General features: G+C 37.2%; 1 protein-coding gene across 1 annotated transcript in view; it reads left to right on the top strand.

Annotated features, from left to right (window-relative positions):
* COL25A1 (collagen type XXV alpha 1 chain) overlaps positions 1-20,810 on the top strand; it is a 308,714-nt gene that overhangs the window by 236,462 nt on the left and 51,442 nt on the right. The window contains exons 15-19 of the mRNA XM_085309395.1: positions 8,181-8,234; positions 9,873-9,899; positions 11,884-11,928; positions 16,739-16,771; positions 16,933-16,968. Coding sequence (XP_085165521.1) covers positions 8,181-8,234; positions 9,873-9,899; positions 11,884-11,928; positions 16,739-16,771; positions 16,933-16,968 — 195 coding nt within the window. The remainder of the gene's footprint in view (positions 1-8,180; positions 8,235-9,872; positions 9,900-11,883; positions 11,929-16,738; positions 16,772-16,932; positions 16,969-20,810) is intronic.

Below are 20,810 nucleotides of genomic sequence, written 5' to 3' on the forward strand. Positions count from 1 at the left end.
GAATTAGCAATATTACACACAAGAAATTATAAGAAAATGTTACAAAAATACCTTTTCATTGAAGACCTGAGATTTTTCCTTGATCCTTTATGGCTTCATTCAGTTGTGACATGAATGGTAGACAGTAAGAAACTTTACTCACATGAGCGTAAAAATGGATGCCAGTGAAACAACTCAAATGTACAAAATTGATTTGATTAAAAGTGTTGTTTTGAAAGATTTAGGTTTTTTTTGAAGTGTATTGGTAAAGTTAATGTGTGTCTGTTTTTGAAAGACCACATTGACTTGCCTGTATTCATGTTTCATGGAAATGAAAGAAAATATGCAGTGGCATTTGATAAGGGAAAAAATGCAACACATCTTTAAATGCTATTTTTCAGCTTTAGCTTATACTTTAAAATTTAAAAGAAGTCCTAACATATTCAAGTTATGATTTTATGTTTATTTGATTAATCTCAATATTTATGGCATCTAAAGCATTGAGGACATTCTTAAATAGCTGCTGCTTTTGATAAAACTATCAACATTGTTTTTAATGTAGTTGGACTATTTTATTTTTGACTTGTAAGAAAGAATAGCTATACTACTGAACAAGAATTTAGATACTGGGACAAAAACCATGCAGATAAAAGTGAAATGGAGTCAAATTATTTTGGATGTTTCATAATTGTTGGTCGATTTTGACTACCAAGCCTTTCCTTATGTACCAAGAATATGTTATTTTTATATAGTACTAAGCAGACAAAGGTTGAATGTTGAGATCTCTTTTAGTAAATGGTCAGATTCTACCAACTCAGAAATACTCTTAGAAAGAAATTAAACTAAAATACTATTTATCTGAATTTAGCTTATTATTAAATATAAGGTAGCCTAAGACTCCCATGCTAATATAGTTACCGAAAGGTGGATTCTTTAAAATTATATGCAAAACCAGATTCTCAGTGTAGTATTATGCAGAAGATATTGTTGACTGAAGCCCAGAATATTAATTTTAGTGTCAGACTTCAGGTACAACCTTTTGAGGAGTCAGAATTTACACTTAGGGAGTTAGTCTGTATACATCAGAGTTGGGTTGTACTGTGAGCTGCTTGCTGGTGCTCCTGACTTTACTCATATGGATTCATGTTGACTTGCAGAATATTTGAACTGGCTTGAATGCATGGTGCAAGTCATTTGCTTTTGAGAGGACAAACGGTTAAAACGCTTTGTGAAAGCCTTGCAGTTGATAGCCTTTTAATCAGTGAACTGCTGTTGAACAGCAGCATGTGCAGTGCAGGAAGTTCCAGGTTATTTTTTTTTCTGACTTTCAAAGGCAGTGAGTGTTAAGCATGTTCCTAAAATTAAGCATCTATGTGAATGCTTTCCTCAGCTGGGCCCTGAAATATCTTTCAGCTGATGAATGTCAGCGTTGAATTTAGCTTTGTTCTCCCCTTGAGCAATTGAATACTACAGAGCTAGGTCATCTCCATGTGTGTGTGTCTTTTCTTTCCCTTTCCCTTCACCTCTTCCTTAATTGCAGTAGTGGATTATGGGAGACAATTGACAACTCTTACCAATTGGTCTAGGAATTAGACCATAAATTCTGAGTACACTTAGAACCATTTTTTAATCCCTTAACACATGAACCACTTTTCTTAGAGAATCTGTAAATATTAGAGTAAGTGTTACTTTACATGACCCACATGTTTTAACTAGACGATTTTGTCCTACTAAAAGCAGTGGCACAGTTATTCCCATAAAAACTTACCACTTTTTTTCTTTTAAGCCAAATCCAGTGAAGCATTACAAGTGTTCTGGCAAGGGTATTTACATTATTTGTGTGTTATGTAGATCAATAACAGCRTATAATTGCTTTTAGGAGATTGTAGCCACGCTCTGCTTCTTCAGTTGAGGACAGTAACTCAAAAGGAGCCACCTAATAATGCTGCTCAAGGCATTGTTGTTTCTGGGCAGAAACCTCTGAGAAAGCAAAGAATACCTCCGAGCATTCCCTTCCTTTTGCAGAGCAGTGTGCAAGCCACCTTGTACCAGGTTGCCTCCTGGTAAAATGCGAGGAAAATAACCCTTCTTTCCTCAGGCACTTGGAATAGAAGGGAAAAAGGGATAATACTTGGATGGAGACACCAGACTGCAGTGATCTAGGAGTATCAGATCCCTACATGAATAATGTCAAAATGGCCACAAACAGGTACCTACACAGTTTGAAAGCAGTATTAGCTTTCAAACTACGAGGAAGGGTATGTGTGTATGCTAACATTTATTAAAATAAAAGGAAAAAAAAAGGAAGGAAACATCCTTAAATGTAGCTCACAAATTCTCAGGCAGATTTGCAGACCAGCTGAGTCTTGTTCAAGTGTCTTTTCCCTTAATTTTAGCTTGTGAGTGGACTAGGAGAAATTTCCAGTTCTTAAATAAATAATTTTAAGTTGCTTTTGAGGAGGACGGAACAGGAGTTGAAAGGAGGTAATTCAACTCTGGGTGAAATGGAAATCTCAGTAACATGCCTGAGAAACCACTTTTTTCCCCTTCTGTCCTCATTTCTGTATTTTTAGAGCAAAATTAGACTGGATTAAGTTTGGGAGCCTCTTTTATTTCCTTATCCTTAAAATTGATTACATTCTAGTGACTGAAAAATTTAGCAATGCTTCTCAGGGTGAGGTGGATATCAACCAGCTGGTGTAGACAGGCATTTGACCAAAACCAAATCTATTACAGAACAGCAGCTAAACAGAAAAGCGATTTAGCTGTTTGATTCTGGATATAAAGGTATAGGGCACAGAGCGCTCCTAGCAAAGAGAAGTATGCTTTCAACTGCCTTGATTCCTTTGATATGAACTACAGTGGGTGAGACATTTTTAAGACGAGTCTGAAGTCTATTTGTAAGTTTTATGAGCTCTTTTCTCATATTGACAGCTGAGCCCAAGCAGCACCCCGCATATTCAAATGCTGATCAAATTTGGGGTCAGTTCTATGTAAGTATTCAGATTGTCTCTGACACCAGAGTATCTGAGGAAATCATTACACTTGTTCAATGGACAGAGTGCTGAAGGGTCCTTTGCCCAAGTTAATATAAGAAAATCAGAGCTAATCTGTCAATGCAGGCATGTTAATACAGTTACACAGGTAATACTGGTATGAAAGAGCCAAGACTGGTACCCAAGTGTTCTACTGTGCTGGCCGGAAGAACATCCTTCTTTTATACTTCTCTGAATTACCTGAGCCTTCTGAATCAAACTGCTGGATTGGGTGTGTTCTTCTTGGCATATTAATGTTTAGTTTGCCTTTGTAATAGATATCAGATGGAAGAGAAATCTCAGCGTTTCTGGGTCTCAAAGCAGTTGTTTCAAGCCAGTTCTAGAAATCATCTGTTTTTTAATAGTTGATGGTGTTCTGCATAACTTGTTGAGTCATGCCTTGACATCACTGCTTGCTGTTGCAAGTTTTCTTTCTATTTCCTCATAGTAGTGACAGTAACTCAGCTTGTTAGAGTGCTGCTACCCTTGAGGAACTGAAGTGCCTGTTCTCCCATCAGGGCGCTTGGAGTTAACATGTGGAACTTCAGTTAGCGTTATTGGCAGCTCCACAGCCACAGCCTGGCTCCTGTAACATGTTAACACCTTTACTGTTACTGACAGCAAGCACAATGTTGCCTCATACCTGTTTGTTTGAAAACGCGCTGCCAGTATGGCAGTAATAGGGACCCTGCAGTTCCTCTATAGCATACAAAAAAGACAGCAAAACTCCACTGTGTCTGCTGCATTCTTTTTCTATGTAAGTGGTCGTCAAATAAACTACTGGAGCATTTACACCCCCTGATGAGTAAAGCTGTTTGATTTTGGGTGAGTGGATGAACAATAGTAAATTTTCTGGAAATGTGCTTTCCACTGTTCTGAGGCTATATGTGAATTCAATAAATTGAATCTGAATAACTTCAAATGGTGATAGTGAATAACTGGGGGCTTCAGTACAGGGCTTCTGGTGGTGAAGTCCTTTTCTGCAGTAGACAAATGGCTAGAGGATTGTGTTCTGTGTTACAGTTCTTAACATGACATTTGGGAAAAGGCAGCTTTTCTAGCATTTTCTGGTATTTTATTGTCTATTTGTACACTGAGTCATGTCATGTTCTTTTGGGATTTGTCCAGTAACACAAGGCATGAGAGAACAAATTTGTGTGAAATAGAAGTTAAAGGCTACCTAAGGGCATTTTTGATGCAATATTTTGTAGGTTTACTGATTTGGGGCATGGTATTTGTGTATATGATTGTTCTGTCACTGCTTTTACAAGTGAAATAAAACCTTGATAGACAGTATATTCAGATACGATGCTGCTTGTACCACAGCATCCTATCAGCCTGTTTCTCCACCGATCCCAGTGTCAGTTAAGCCCCACATTGCTGAGGGACAGCATCACTGAACAGTGTGGAAATCCTATCCCATCGTCATGCCAATAAAAACRGGCTTCATTCTTGCAATAAGCAAGATTTCTTCCTATTGTGGTATGTCACTGTTGTGCCGTGCAGTGTCCACTGAACAGCACAGTTCCTCTGGAGTGGTCTAACCAGGAAGAAGAATGCGGAGAAGAGCAGAAAGGGCTAGTCATTCATTTGGACTGGCCAGTACCTCGCACTGACTACTGAGCTTTTTCAAACCTGCCCACAACCCATTGCTGTAAGGGAAAGATTACAAGGCAGTGCCCTGAGAATAGCTTCAGATAATCTCCCTGCACCTTGTGACTCTCTTGTGTGAGGGTGCAGGGTTCGTTCTAATTAAGATCTTGGGATATGTTTTAAATAGACACTAAAAGCTTATCAAATGTGTTGAGTTTAGTGAGTCCAGCTCCTTTTCCTGACTGGCAATTACTCAGGTGTTCATGAAAGCAGAAAGGCAAGCAATGACCTAAACTTAGATATGTTAGAGGTGAAATCACTCTTTACATAGGAAACAAAAATTAAACATCCTGACTCAGAAAGCTAAATGATGTGCAGAAGACAATTGTTTCTGCAGCCTAACGCCTTCACGGTCAGCGCTATTAAAGAGAAACTGCAACATGAGTCAGGAAACACATTAGCATGGCCTGCTGAATGTGAAAATATATGATATTAGATATCTAATTTCATAGCTTCTTTCATTTTACCAAGTTGAAAGCCTAATTGAAGTTACTGCTTGAGATGGCACTGTTGAATGTCTAGTTTTCCTTTACATGTATCATTCCTTGAACAATAGTATATTGATTTTGACCTTCTAAAATGACATCTGTATTTTTGTTAATCTTCAGAACCTGTGGGGTTGAAAAATTCTCATGCCACATTTTACACCTTAGTTTTAATAAATGCTTTGACAGAAATGAAAAGAAAAAGGAAGTAATAAATCATACCTGCTAACAAAAGTATTTAAAATTATTTTCATGCTAAGTACTGAAATGGTCTTTTGGGATCAATTTTCCTGTTTAAATGTATAGCTGAGGAAGGAGTCTACTTGCTTTAAAAATGTTTGATGGTGTTTGCTTTATAATTACTTTTAGAATTTCCTCACCATTGGGATGTCTGTCAAGGCTTTGATCTGTTTGGTGGGGTTCTTTTGTTTGTTTTGGGGCCTTTAAGGCATTAATGAAATTATTAAAATATCTACACCTAAAGCCAGACTCTGCCATGCCTTCACAATATGCAGTGTGAAAAGGGAAGCTGCCCAGCACAAAGATCCTTTTACTGTGTGCTGGGAACGTCCACAGGAGGTTAGGTATAGAATAGCTAGTGTGCGGTGCATTTATCCTTCGTCTTACTGCTCCCTGATTCCTTATACAGACAACGTAGTGAAGGGGATGTTGTAGGTATGACATAAAATGATTTTAGGGTAACCCCTGTGGTTCTGGCCATTAGAAACAGGAAAGGGTAATCATTGCCAAGAGGAAAGCACAACCTGATTTCTGTGCTATCCTAGATCTGCCTTCARTCCTTCCTTTTCTCAGAGCTCGTCTTGGGTGTGATGGTGCCTCTGACTAGTGCTTCTAGAGCCAGAAGTGTAGAGTTGGCTATAAAAAAGGCACATATGGGGTCAGAAATGAGACTGGTKGACGAGCAGAGATTTTCTATGACTAGATAGCAGACTGAGGTTTTCACTTTTTTTYGAGGAGATTAAGATGATTCTTATGTCCCATTGTTCTACCTCATGTAGCTGCACTGTTGGCTCTCTGTGTTTGTAGCACTGGTACGTAAACCTGGGGGGGAAATGGCAAGCTTGGGACTTTGAGGCTTTGATTAGTGACTTAAGCCCCTGAAAGTGTCAGTGGACAGCAGCTGTTTTAAAATGAGGGGGACAGGAACAAATTTGTTGGGGTGTGGGGATGAGGAGAAACAAATGCATATTCACATGTCCCTTCTGTTTCATTTTGTCAGCTGGCAGTTTTCTTCAAGTGCCTTTTAGGTCTGTCCCTTAGGACACTCRTGCCTAATCTCCAACAGCTTCAAACCTTGGCCACTCACATATCAAATGCCTGCACTACAGTATCAGCCTAAAGCTAGTGAAGTACAAAGGAGCCTTGACAAGGGCCTGACTTAAATGGCTATTTAATTCCCTGTGAGTTTCATGGTGGTTTTCTTCTCAGGCTTGAAAAGTCTCACTAGTGTTTCACAACTAACATTTTTTTTCCTCTGGCTTTGAAAATATCTCACTTCTGTTTCACAAGAATCTTAACAGTTTTCTTTAATGTCACAAAATAGTCCAATTCATGGTGACATAATGTTTTACATATTCCTGATGCCTAATTTAAAAGCAGAATAAAATCAGATTTTATGGAGAATCCGTGTCTGTATCTGTGATGTAAAAGTGACTGTATAAGTAGGAGAAAATCCCTTTCTTAGTGGAAGACTGTTGTAGAGAATGGAAATATACCTACTGTTGCAATTGTAATCAGCTTTTATCTCAATTCTTCTGTAACTTTTGACTAAAGAGTCGATTCATCATAAAATTGCCACATTGTGTATAAAGGCAGAAAAATTACATCTACTAAGTTTGAATACTCTATGAAAATTGTCCCCTGAATTTCTGATATGAATTACTGGGCTTTATGTAATGTTTCTAATTTGACTACCACATTCACTGTCGAATTAAACTTTTAAGCACTTTTTGTACATTTACATAGTAAAAGGCTCATAGCAACCTAGCTTTAGGCTTTTTCACATCTTCTCTTGGATGCTATTTTAACATACACTGTCACCGTGAAACGCAATGTAGTTGTGCGGATGAGGGTTACCTAGAAAATAGGCTTATTTCTTTATTTGTGAAACTGAGGCATRCTTCTATAAAAGGTGTTACTCAGTAAGCTATCACCCCAGTTGTTTTTTAATAAAGTCATTTCTTTATCATATTCCTTAAAATAAATCAATTATTTATGTGGTTTTCTCCATAAATTGAAGAAATGGATAATAGGAACTGTCTTTACATCCTTTCTCTAAATTTTGGAAAAAAATTGGAGTTTGTAAGTAATTGTCATTTGTTGATTGACTTATGAAATTTATTTATGATTCCTCCAATTGTGAGAGAATATATATGCTGTTAGATGTATCCAAAGTAGGGATCATTAATGCTATTCACACCTGAAAGTCTTAAATTTTTTAAATGTACTTTTCAGCCAGTGGTACTAGAGTATGAAAATGAGCAAGCAAGCCATATTAAAAAATTGAAAAAAATTCTTCCAAACTCTCCCATTTCTGGAACTGACCCTTCTAATTTTTTCTTCATTAACTGTCTTCCATGCAAGACAAGAAGCACAAATGTCAAAGTCATTTGTTATAAGTTTTTCTTGTGGTATTTATACCAATACCACAAGAAAACTGAGAAGAAGAAAACATTGGCAATCTTGCTAGAAAGACTATGTTCTTAAAGTTAGTTTCCARTTTTCCAGAATCAGGTGTCTCAGTTCTGTTTTCAGTTTCCTGTATATTTTTACCTGTCACAGTAGAATTATTTCTATAGTAGAGTTAATCAAAATTAACACACTCTAACAGATTAAATAAGGTATAGTAGGGCCCAAATACTTACTCAAATTGGGTTTTTAGTTTTTGTTTATTACTCTGCACCCAATATAAGACAGTGGGTGATTAAATGCTTATGTTATATTAAATGCTGTTAATATACTTCATCCTTTCCTCCTTAACTTCATCCTTTGTTTTCTTTGCCTTTAGGGTGAACCAGGTTTGCCTGGCGTAGCAGGAGAGAAGGGAGCAGCAGGGCTTAAGGTGAGTATTGAAAATGGATTAAGAACAGAAGGACGCAGAATGTGAGAGCATATGGACGGTGGTCGTGCTTTCTCACTCGCGTTCATATCCTGACTGACTTTTAATGATCTGCTCATTCCAGTGATCAGTGTTGTAAGAGGCTTTATACACTTCACCATAAAGAAGCATATTCTTCTGTCGTGCATGTGTAATTCCAGTCAGTGGCACTGACGCATATGCATCCACTGCCAAGTGAATGCGGTATGCTTGCAAGTGTTTGGGAATTTGGGGACCTTTTTAAAAGGCTTTGTTTATGCTCCTTACAATGTGTTTCAGGCTGCTTTTCAAGAAGTACTGTGGTCAGTTCTTTGACGAATGTCAGGGTTAAGTCTTGAGGACTGATCCTGTTATTATGGAAGTTAACAACAAACCTCATTAGGAGCATGTCTGGGCTCTATTTGTTACAGCAAAATGTCTTCACCTTTATTTTATTTTTAAATAATTTGTTTTGCTGTTTTAATATTGAACGGGTGAAACAGAACATGCAAAAAGGCTTATAACTTTGTTTGAAAGAAATGTTGCCATATCTGATCTCTGGGCCTCAGAATGGATAATACTGAATTCTAATCTCATCAGCTGCAAGTGTGTGCCTTTGGTGCATATTTACTTCTCAGCTGATTCTAGAGATCACACTGTTGCTGACAGACAAGTGGGGCAGACTCTTTGCATTTACTGACTGGCTGCTTGTCCATCAAGAATGAAAGCAAACCATTTGGGAGCATAACCTTTTCTTGCTTTGTATACAGAAGAAGCCAAATTATGGCAGTTGATGCTTAATTCATATTCGCAAGTGTATTCATCGAGTTGCCTAGCGACCACCAGCCATCAGGAAGGGCAGAGATGAGCCAGAGTGGTCAGAACTGCAGAGATGAGTTGTCAGGGTCAGCCTCTGGGTGCAGAAGTGCAWCTGCCATTGAAGCAGTTACAATTTTAAAAAATAATACTATAATCAATGTTTTTTTACAGAGACTGTTAAGAGCACTGGAAGCTCTTTGCTCTGAATCAGTTATGAATTAGTTCAAGATACATAAGGCTTTTTGTTTCTCCTTCTTCTAAACCATTAACAGAATCATAAGACCTTCCCCTCACATTTGGCCTTCTGATTTTTTCCTTCATACATTCCTAAAATAAGGAGAACTGAACCTAGGAGTCATTGCTATCCTGGTTGATCACTTCACAAAGACGTATGTCTGTTTATCAGGGTTTAATCTAGAATACAACAGGACATCCCCACCYCCCACCCTTCTTCCCCACAAAAAGTTAGACTTTACATACAGATCATTAATTTTTTTAAATGTGTTGAAGATGTAATGTTTATTGGATTGTTCTATTACATTTACTGATTTTATTGTTTATTGAGGATTTTATTGTTGGGTTTTAGCATTTGAGCGTGTCATCAGATTTCCACTTGGAGTTATTGGCTGATGTGGCTTCCATAATGTTAGGGGATCATCCATAGTATTAAATAAATTCCAAATGCTCTTCTACATCTTGCATTACATAAATTATCTGATTTTTCCTGGCTTTTGCATATTATTATTTGTGAGTTTTGCATGTGTTAGTAACTTAAGACTTCTTTGCTCTAATTATGTTGATCAGGGTGACCCTGGAGAGAGAGGAGAAAAGGTGAGGCCTATTTCACTTCCTTTGTTTTTGTCCTGTTTTGGAGAATTGTAGGTGCACTGATTCTTTTTTTTTTTTTTTTTTTTTTTTTTAAATGCAGCTACTGCCTGGAACTGTAGAGTCACTGTGCAGCCTTTATTAGTGCCAAATAATAGTAATACAAGTTATTCCACAGCCTTCAGTGGGATTATGCATGGAGAACATTGGGCATGCATTAAAGGCTGTACAGCTGAGCAGCTATGCAACTAATCACAACTATGGTTAGTATTAGAAAAAGATGAGCCTGCCTAAATGAAAAAGCCACCTGTTTCTCATACCTTGGTTTTGGTGCTCTGTTATCTGTGGAGAGTAGTTTATTGTGCAAGTAATTAGGTGACAGTGATAACCTAGAGTTTAGATGATACRTAGGTAAACCAGTTCTTAGCATATTAAAGCCAAGTTCTCCACTCTGCCCTGGGTCAGTTTAAGTAAGAGCGAGAGAGAAAGGTATTGGCAGTAGAGATAATGTATCAATTGCACTCTTAAAGTCTGTAGTCAGGCTAGCATCAGATGAGAAGTCAGAACAAGCTCCATGCTGCTAAACATGGGTGTAATTCTGCCCTTCTGGGGAAGAGCTTTCAGCAGGAGCACCCATGTGAGAATAAATACTCAGGGTGAAGCAAGCTTCTGAACCTGCAGAAGGGCAGTTTGAAGAATGTTGTAGTCCTCATTTTGAGTAAGAATCTGTGCACAGACTTACCTTCTGCAAGTACACCGAGCCATGTTTTTAAGAAGTTGTTTTTATTTGGGTGCACTTTGCTCTTGAGAAATGTTTGCCCATGTCTTTGCAGCTCCAATTGAATTTCACATCCAAATCTGTGTACGTCCAYATGATAGCATCTGTGAGCATGATTTGCAAAGGCAATTCGTTTTGCATATTCGAAATCACATCATAAAAATAATCCAGGAGAGGCTTGAAAGTGTATACAGCCCATGTGAGACTAGGTAACTAGGAATCTTTTTTTCACCAAATTTTCACCAAATCATCACTTTAGTTACAATTTATATGTATTGAAGAACTTTACTAATCCTTTATTTGTTTATTTTGGAGCACAAAGTAATAACTGTAACATCTAACATTCTATTTATTGTATTTCCATTTGTTAAAGACATGATACTTCACCATAAACATCCTTTGTCTCTCTTTAAAAGCTGTTGTTATTAATTCGCTCAGTGTGCAGAATCATGTCTAATGGACTTGGAATGACATTCCTGACAGTCACTGTTGCATGTTTTCTTGTTTCATCTGGCCCTTCGTTACCATTGTGTTAGTGACTATGATATACGAAATGATCACTGTTGTAACTCCTCTGAAAGAATTTTACATTAAGGTTTTCAGACCAATATGAGAGATACTGAATAAATACTGTTATTTGAATACTACTGCCGGTATATGACCAAGACCTACTCAAATGTTTTTTAGCCTATTTAGAGTCGATATTCTTCAATATTTWAGGCATTTTAAATATCCCTTGCACCTTCCAGGATCCTCAGATCCCACAGAAGTTTTTGGCCCAAATTCTCGTGTATGTCAAAGACTTTTTTTTGGTGTGGTCTGGTGTTTTGAAATAACTGAATTAATATAAATAGAAATTGAGCCTTTTCGGAGATAAAACTTTGAAATGCTTCTTTAAAAAGTTGTTTTAAAAATAGTAAATACCTACCAAGCAGTGAAAAAGACCAATGTTCAGATAATACTTTTTAAATAATAAATAGTACTTAGAATTTATTTACGAGTAACTGTCATTTTGGTGGTTCCTCAGAGGAGTGAAATTCGATGAAGTTTTCCTAGTTTGTAAATAATTCATGGGGAAATATTTGAAACTTGAAGAGCATATATCATAAATTCCATGCAAATCCTAGTAACAAGTGTTTGAATGCTGAGTTATCTCTGAATGTTGTGTGCATACATCGTGTCATTTAAAAATAATACGATTTTTAATTACAGGGTGATGCTGGAGAACATGGACCCAAGGGTGACACAGGAGAAAAGGTAGACTACTAATTAGTAGAGAAGAAAGCATGTGTATTAGGCATGTTTACAGTCTAACCAGCTAATGAAAATAAATAATTTGATCAAAAGGAAAATGCATTTTAAACAGTTTCTTTTAAAGAAGTTGTATGGTTTGGACTGAGTTCATTCTTGTGAACAACAGAAAAATTGTTACTCTTCTGTCTAATTAAGCATAAAATTCCTGACTTTATGGAGCAGCAGCTTCAGTTCAGGATACAGCAGCGTAGCTCCAGTCATCACTCCTCTTTGTGAAATGCATTGTACAGCAACCTGGGGCACAGCCTGCCAGACTATTTGCACTGTGTTTGGGGACATAGTTTTCTCTCTGTGTGTCTGATCATTTTCTGATATACTCTAGCTGTAAACATTTCCTGTTCTATGTTGTTGTTTAAGAGAGGGGCCAAAAATATGATATGGCTGTAGCTAACTTCCTCACAAATTGCCAGCACAGCAAATGAGAGTTGAAGATTAAAAGGTAGATTTTAAATATTTTTGCAAATTATATCCATGGTTGCCTCACTGAATGAAACTTGTGTTTTTAAATGTGCTTTACTTCACATAAGTCTTAAACTTTGTTTTAGCAGTCAGAGCAAATCCTGTGTTGTACAAGAAGACAGAGTCACTCATAATGTTCTTTACTGAGCACATAATTTTATGTATTTTTAATGTATATTTTTGTGTAAAAGCTATACATAGCTTATTACTATCACTTTGGAATTCCTGTGCTTCTAATAAWCTTTCAATTTAGTTGCTACACTTGGGCAGAAGCATAAATAATTTCTTTTTTACCCTGTATATATTTAACTGCATRGTTGACTGATATCAGAGTAGCGTAAAGGGAAATTTTTGGTCAATTAATCAACATTCTGTTTTGACTAGTAAGAAGGACAAGCAAATCTCTCTGACACTATCGTATGGATTAATTCAATAACACGAAATATTACGGGGCATATTTTAAGATCAACACTTAAATATAGACATTAGATTTAAGAATAGTATGTTGTTTGATGCTCAGAGTTCATTTAAATAATACGTCATCTGCGTTCATGCTTATTAACCTAGCTGAAAGGCTTAGGAACTTTATTCAGTTACTTAAACAGTAGGTGCAGATATATGTCTTCTTGATCTGTTTTTGTATGATTTAAGGGTATAATTGCTAGATACATTTGAGATTATTGTCAGACAGATACTCCTTGAAGCAAGCAAATAGAAAGTTTATAGTCTCTCTAGGAAGTGTAATGAAGTGTCCCTTGTTGCTTTTCTTCTTTATCAGCTGTGATTACTGGGCATGCTTCCACTACTATGCACGTAGGGCACTGTTGTCTGCAGTGCGCACATCTCCCTGCTTGGGGTCATGTTTAGGGAAACAAAAAATACTGTCCCTCTTGCTGTGGAAAAGCCTTTCTTCCTGAGTATGATGTTATATATATTTCTGTGTGGAGCTTTAAGCAGTTCAGCGGTCTATTTGGGATCAACTTGTAGAAAGTGTAGGTCGTCAGGAGACTACCTGTATTTCTGTATCTGAAGAAACTTTAATAAATTTGTTGAATTTCGGTAATACAGAAGTGTCCCGTCTCTTGCAGGCTTCACGTAAATGTCAGAGGTGGGATGGAAGTACATGCTGTTTGTGTGGAGTTCATTGTTCTAGCAGTGACAGGCTAGCATCCGCTGCATTAACTTTCAGGACAGAGTAAGCAGAACAGTGACTTACTTTCATTCTTTTTTCTCCATTTTTTTCCTGCCTGAAAGACAACCTGCCAGGCAGAAAAAAAGATCCAGATCTTATAGAAGAGCTGCAGCACCATGTTTCTGAAAGATAACTCTACTCTTCAGTAGGGAGCTTAGGGGAATGCATTTTGACGTATAATTTAGGAGTGAGCGTTAAGCTTGGTGTCGTTACGCTACATTTGTACTACTAAGCAAGGAATGTATTCTTTACCCTTCTTGATCGTTAGGGGAASCTTTTACTGTATGATATTTTGTATTTTAAAGCAGAGATGAATTCGACTAGTAATTGCTAATCATTTTGATGTGAGAGGAAATCAGAATGTGTTACGGCTACATTTAATATGCTTGTAAAGTAGCCTTGATCTTTCCCCCCTGCCTTTTTTCTTTCCTATATATTCTTTTCTATATTGTGTCTGCAGTTTCCCTACTGGTGTCAAAGTAATCTTTATGAGGCAGTTAACTTACCTTGGCTGTTGCAGAATAATGCAGGATTTTGAAGTAGCTCAGTACGACTCCTGTATTTTCCTCTGGAGGTTTTCAAACGGGACGGGAGATTAACACAGAAAACTAGGTCCTTTTCTGTTGTCTTACTAGAAACAGATAGGACTGAGTTCCAGCAAATTTCACAACCAGCCTTATCGATGCATCATGCTTAGGTATATCTTCTATTATAATTTTTTCTTTCTACACAACTTAGCCTTGTATATGGGTAGCTCTGAAATGTCCACAGCCTGTGATATGTTATGTAAATTCACTAGTGTAAGAGTATTGAGAGTTTTTGCCAACTAAACACCTACAGAAGGGTACAAAACTTAAGACTCATTGTTTTAAACACTKTTTTTAAGAGATGAGGGAAGACTGGTGCCAGTTCAGTTATTTCACGTGTTCAGCCACATATCTGTACATGCCCTCTCTGCTCAGGAAACAAGCCATGAAATTTATGTAAGTTACTGCAGAAGCCATTCACTAAATCATAAATCATAGTGCCATACATATGTTTAAGAGATTTCATCCATGGATCACAAAACTTCAAAACATTTCTTTAAAAAATAAAGTTCCTGTGAGAGAAGTACTAAATTTTAATTTATATGGTGAGAGAGAGCTCAGGTGACAAGCTTCATAGGAATAGGTTCCTATTTATGCACTTAATATAGCTTTGTTTTCTGACCTGCTGTACCCAGCRGCTCTCAGAAAAATGGACTTGGGTACTTATTTTTGACCTGTGACTTTAAAAAAGAAACTGTCTTTCCTGAGTTGTCCTACCTTGGAGACAATGTCAATGCCAGACTTGAGTTCTTTCTTCTACTCTTCTGCTGTAGCCTTTGGCCCCTACAGACTACCAAATACCATCCTTTTCTCTGTGTGTTCTGCTGAAGTTCTTCATTTCCAGACCGGCTGACTCATTAGAGCACTGTAAACATCCTGTACCATAATTTTTTCTTTAATCTCATATTAATTTTCATTCTTGCATGAAAATGKATTATAATTCTGTGTCTTATCTCCCCTATATCCATTATTATGCTGTAGAATGTTTAACTTATGTCTTACCAGTTGCTTTGCCACCTTATAGCTATAAAAAGTCCTTGAAGGTTTGCAGTTGTACATGCTTATAAGGGGTGTCAGCAGTATCACTCATGCATGTCTATCAAAATGAGGCAGCTCAGGTTTCCAGACATGAATCAACCCTTCATAAAACTGCCTTTTTTTTTTCCCCCCCACACAAGAGAGAACTGCAGTAACTGCAGAGGAAATCTATTCCTAGTCTTCAAAAGCAACGTGCATATTATTTGTTATCATTTAATTTTATAAGACTACTATCAAAAAAAACCCACCACCCCCAAACCAATTTTAAAATTATGGCATTAAAAAACCCACTCCCTTCAGCTTTACTGAACCACCAGGAACTGGTAGTCACTGTATGTATTTTAATAAGAAGAATATTTAGCACTTACACTCTGCTTAAACATCATCAAAGTATAGTGCAGAATTGGTTACTTTACTGTTTGTGTGAATTGCTAACGTGCTGTTGAGGGGCTTGAGGTTGTTACTGTGTAGCAATCTGTTACCTTCAATGAATAATCCAAATTTGTTATGAACTAATAGAGAAAGTTCTTCAAATATAGGCAGTCTAGCCATCTTTAGTGATTTACAGTTTAACTAGCAAACTTGTCATTGATTTTTTTTYCCCACTTTTGTTTGGCATCTCATTTAAGAAAAAAATGAAGCAAACTGAGAATACAGGATCTTGTGAAAATTGTACAAAAAGAACTGAAAGCTAAAAGCTTCCCTGGCTAAGTCATTTGCTGATCCTCTGTGATTGTGCCTATCACTGCCTATCAAATGCAGGCAGCCTGGCAAAACACTRGAGAATCTCTTTGAAAGCTAGGTATTTCCTCAGAACAGAGCTTTGCTGAATACATAAATTACTACACTTTTCTCATCCTGTAACACTTAGCTGTATTAAGCTATCAGAATAAAAATGCTGAAGAGCTGTGGAAAAGAGCTATGACCTGTCYTAATGGTAAACACGTAGGTCACTGAGTTTTTTCAGTGCTAACCTCCATTAGCACGAAGAGCTTTGTCAGATGAGACATGATGCTTGCCATCTGTAGAATTTGGTTAGAAGGATCACTTAATGCCTTTTGTAAATGTCAACACATGATTTTTAATGTATGTCAGCGTTTTGCAGTTGTCAAAACAAATCCCTTGACTTTATGAAGTACACGTATACAAAATCTGCAATTATTGTAAAATAATTATTATAAATAATTATTATAAAAATTATTAGCTATAAAAATTCAAGTTAATTATTATACTGTTTGGATGAATGAAACTAAATCCCTCTGCGTGTTCTTGAAAGCAAGACTGTTCCTTTTGTGGATCACATTGATTTAGTATCAACGGGTAAATTCTTATGTAGCATCACAGAGTATATTTAAGCTTGCTATATAGTTATCTTACTATATAATTGTGCTATAGCCGTGCATGGTTTTTTTATGTCTTTTTCCTGAACATCTCTGTATGCAATAAGCGTGATTATTTCTTGTGGATTTTTTATCAGGGTGACCCTGGTTCTTCTGCTGCAGGAATTAAGGTAATTTAGTGTTTATAACAGTTGTATGGGGAGAAGAGGGGTTGCTGTTCTGCATTATTTTGTAGTGTCCCAGACATTTCAGGAACTGTTGCTATAGTTTTCCCCAACCCTATTTTTCCTTCTCAGATTTTGTCTGATCTCTTTCATCTCTTTTCTTTTAGGGTGAACCTGGTGAATCTGGACGGCCTGGACAAAAGGTATGAATTGCAAATCTTCAGTTACTCTTTTCCTTGCTGTCAGATTTGCGATCAGTCTTGTTACACAGACTTTAGCAGTGGCACTTCCATAGTGTTTTGCACCAGGATGAGTCCAAGGCAGAACAACAGACCTTGGGACAGCCAAGCCTATCCACATTTGGTTTATGATCATTTTGTATTTTAAAAATCATAAGAATGCCAATAGTAATTAGCATGAAAAGGAAGATTAGAATAACCCACCTCCTCTTCTAGAGACAGAATACTTGCATGGAAAGTCTGCTGTGGTGCATCTGGTGAGACTAACAAAGAATGGATCTGCTCCTTGAATGTGATCACAAGTTAACCTTGAATGTTTGACTGAATATTAACCTTCCGGTTATGATATGTTGTTACATTTCATTAAGAAGAAGTAAATATTGACTCATTACTTTCWCATATACTGATAAGAGGAAACAAAGTGGCATCAGCATGCAAAGTGTTTGAAAGGACAGAGAGCAAGTAATTCTGCTCTGTTCTTCCTTTCTGGGGAAGAAATTCCCCTGAGTGCTGCACAGCTGCAGCTGCTTTTGCAAATAAAGATCCAGCAGAAGCTATAATGACTCTGAAATCTGTTGGTCCCTCTGAAGGTGGAGAATTTTCCCCTTGAATCCATATTACTTCAGAGTAAGTACTGTGCCTTCAGCTGCCTTTCAGGAGAGAGAGGCAGACCCTCCTGGGAGAGCCAGTGAAAGGACAGAGAAGACACAATGACAGAACCAGATTTCTGCTTTACAGTAKTTGATTTCCCTCTGGAGCCTTCAACAACACTCTTGCCTCTTATAACATTGAAAGTTACCTACTGCTGCCAGAGTAGAACAGAGTGCAGCTGAAGGTTGAGCTAGCTGGTATTCCAGAACATAAATCCAAGAAGAACTAAACCATATAGGGAATGTCAGCTAGTTTCTAATACTCAAGGCCTTTTGGTAGCAAAAATATAAAATAAAATATGAAGTTCGGTCTTTTTATTGAAGAAATTATAACTGCAATCAATTATAACAGCCTAAACAAAGCCTATTATGGTTGCAAATTCAGTTCTTCAKTACAGTGCAGTTTTAATTAGAAAAACTAATCAAAGTAGTTTAAAGCTATCTAGTCTATGRAATCATTAGGACAGTGTGTTTTGCACTGTATGCTCTGCTTGGGTAATAAACTAGAAAATGTACTTAAAAGCCTGTTGAGATTCATACTCTCGTTAGTTGGCTGCCTTGGAGGCAAAAACTAGCAATGATTTATCAGCAGGCTCCTGGATCTCTTGAGTTCCCATGCACTCATGTTTGGTCTCATTGATGTAATATAGGTAAGTAAGAGAGTACACAGATCACAGTTTCTATATTCCCAATTTGTTGCTTGCACCAGAGAAGGCCTAATGCATTCTTTCCACTTTGCCCCACAAGTTCCCACTGTGCTACCTTTCTTCCCCATGTACTTCCAGCACTTGCTGCAAACCTCTGTCTGATCTTGTTCTTGGCCTCCTCCCCTGCACAGTTTCTCTCTGAAGCAAGGGAGCTACATATCCCTCCTACGGRGTGGATCTGGCTGTATGTGACTGCCAGCAGCTCCTGTGATACATTCCCTTGGAGTGCCTTGTCCAGCCGGGTGTCCCACATGTCTGCTGCTCTGTCTWCTGCTTCGGAGGGCTTCATTCACCCCAGCCAGAGGTTGTGGGTGACCCTTGCCCAGTGAGAGGCATGTCTCTGCCCTCTACCTCACCTGAATCCTTTTCCCTCTATTGTGCCCCATTTCTATTTTCTTCCTGCATCTTCCCTTCTTCCTTACATATTACTACTACTTCCAGTTACTCTTTATCTGTCTTCTAAGGACAGATACTTATTGAGCTGCCCACCTGAATAGTGTTTACATGAAATAGAATGTGACAGTGTTTGACAGGTTGACAGGGCTGCACGTGCCATGTGTCTTGCACAAGAGTTGTAACAGCCTGACCTGACCCCCTTACCATTACAAGCTGGAGTTAGTATACAGACTCTTTCTTTAAAAATTATTCTTCTCGTAAAATATACCTGTACCTTTTGTTTTAGGAAAGATCYGGAAAGGAAAATATTATACATTCATCTACAGTGTTAACTGTAATGAAGCATTGGTGGTTTAATTGTGTTTTACATTTTTTAATGGATCTTTGAGAAGCATTTTAATTGTTTTGTATTATTTTTGCATCTTTGAATCTGAACTGGTTTTTGTGGATCCTGTCTTCTTGTTATATGTTATGTCTGTAGRGGTTGGCTCTGTCCTAAGGCTAAACTGTGGCCTACTGCAGCAATACTAACAGCTCTATCAGTTATAATTATTAAAATTTTATGCTTTGAAGTGAAACTTAAGCCTTCCACAATTAGATCAGAAAAAGTCATGGTAGCAGTGTCTGCTTCATTTGGCACGTGTGACTACTCTAGCAAGAAACTGAAAGAGGAGGTTCTGGAGCTGCATTTTGTCAGGAATAAGTGTAATGAAGGCTGTTAAAAGGATTGTACTTTTGCAARAGTGACAACCCACTTCCAGCTTTAGACTGTAATGAATATTGCAGCAACAGATAGTAGAGTCTGTTAAAAATGATGTCTCAGCCTCCACTCTTTCTTCTCATTTTGTAGTTAAGCTTTTCAGGGTGGATTGTTCTTTTCTGTGGTTTTAGTCAGTATGAGTAGTTAAAATTTTGGAGTAACTGAAATGGCCAAAAAAGCTATTATCAGATCTTTCTGTAAAGTAAATTTGTAAATGTAAAATTACTCCATTTGGTAAAGCAATTTGCTGACCCTCCATTGTGTTTTACAGTTTGTGGTAGAATTTATTTTTATTATTAGCTCTTCAAGTATATTTAATACTGTTGAATCAGAACAGTATATATGGGTACTGTAGGCTAACAAACATCTATGTTTGTTATGTATACAGATATTTATGTTTGTATATATACATGTATGCGAGTCTATGAATGTATGTGTGTGTGTGCAGATCTGTACACACATACAAACAYGCACACACMCAAAATATTTTAATAGCGTAATCTGTATGGATCAGCCCAAACCACAGAGTTGGAATCTGGATTTTTCTAATGCTCAAGAGTGTATGAAAATCTGGAATACAATTTAACTCGTAATAAAGGTAAAAGCTGGCTTCAGAGTTSAGACCTGAGCTTTGAGAAAGTTCAGGGAATATTCTGATCCAAGGTTTGGTTTGAATCCATCTTTGTATTAAAATAGAATCTCCACTTTTTAAAATATTGTTTTCCTCWCATGTTATTCCTATCTTTTCTGTTCATTATTTTTATTTCCCTAAAYGATGTATGTTTATCTAGTATCTTGAAATGACCATGTGGGGATTGTTTTACTAGACTTTCTTGTCTTAGAGTAGTATCAACTTTGTTTCAAAATGAATACATTCAGTTTGCAACTTCTGTTACAAATTTTCCTCTTGGAAATGCAGTAGTGTTTTTTTATTGAATTTTAAATAAGCAAGGCATTTCTGAGTAAAGCAGGTTACATTCCCATGAGTTTTCATGACACCATTCATAGATAAATTCCAAGCACTGAAATGGTACTGCAGATAGATTTATAAAAATGACAGTCCATTGTAATTAGACAGTCCTGCTTGAACAGAGCAATCCAAACTAAGCTCTTTTGAATTGTTTTGTAGCTAAATCAGCTACACAGCACAGTATCAAGTTCATAGTTGAAAACAATRGAGAATTAAACATCTAGTATAAATATGGGAACTTAAATGACAGTGTGAAATGAACCAGTGCTGCTTGTTTTCTCCTCTTTCAGCAAAGGCTGAGAATTCATTTTTGGTTTTACTGA

Source organism: Rhea americana, unplaced genomic scaffold (assembly GCF_003343005.1).
Source record: "Rhea americana isolate MKP2758 unplaced genomic scaffold, rheAme1 scaffold_106, whole genome shotgun sequence".
Lineage (NCBI taxonomy): Eukaryota > Metazoa > Chordata > Aves > Rheiformes > Rheidae > Rhea > Rhea americana.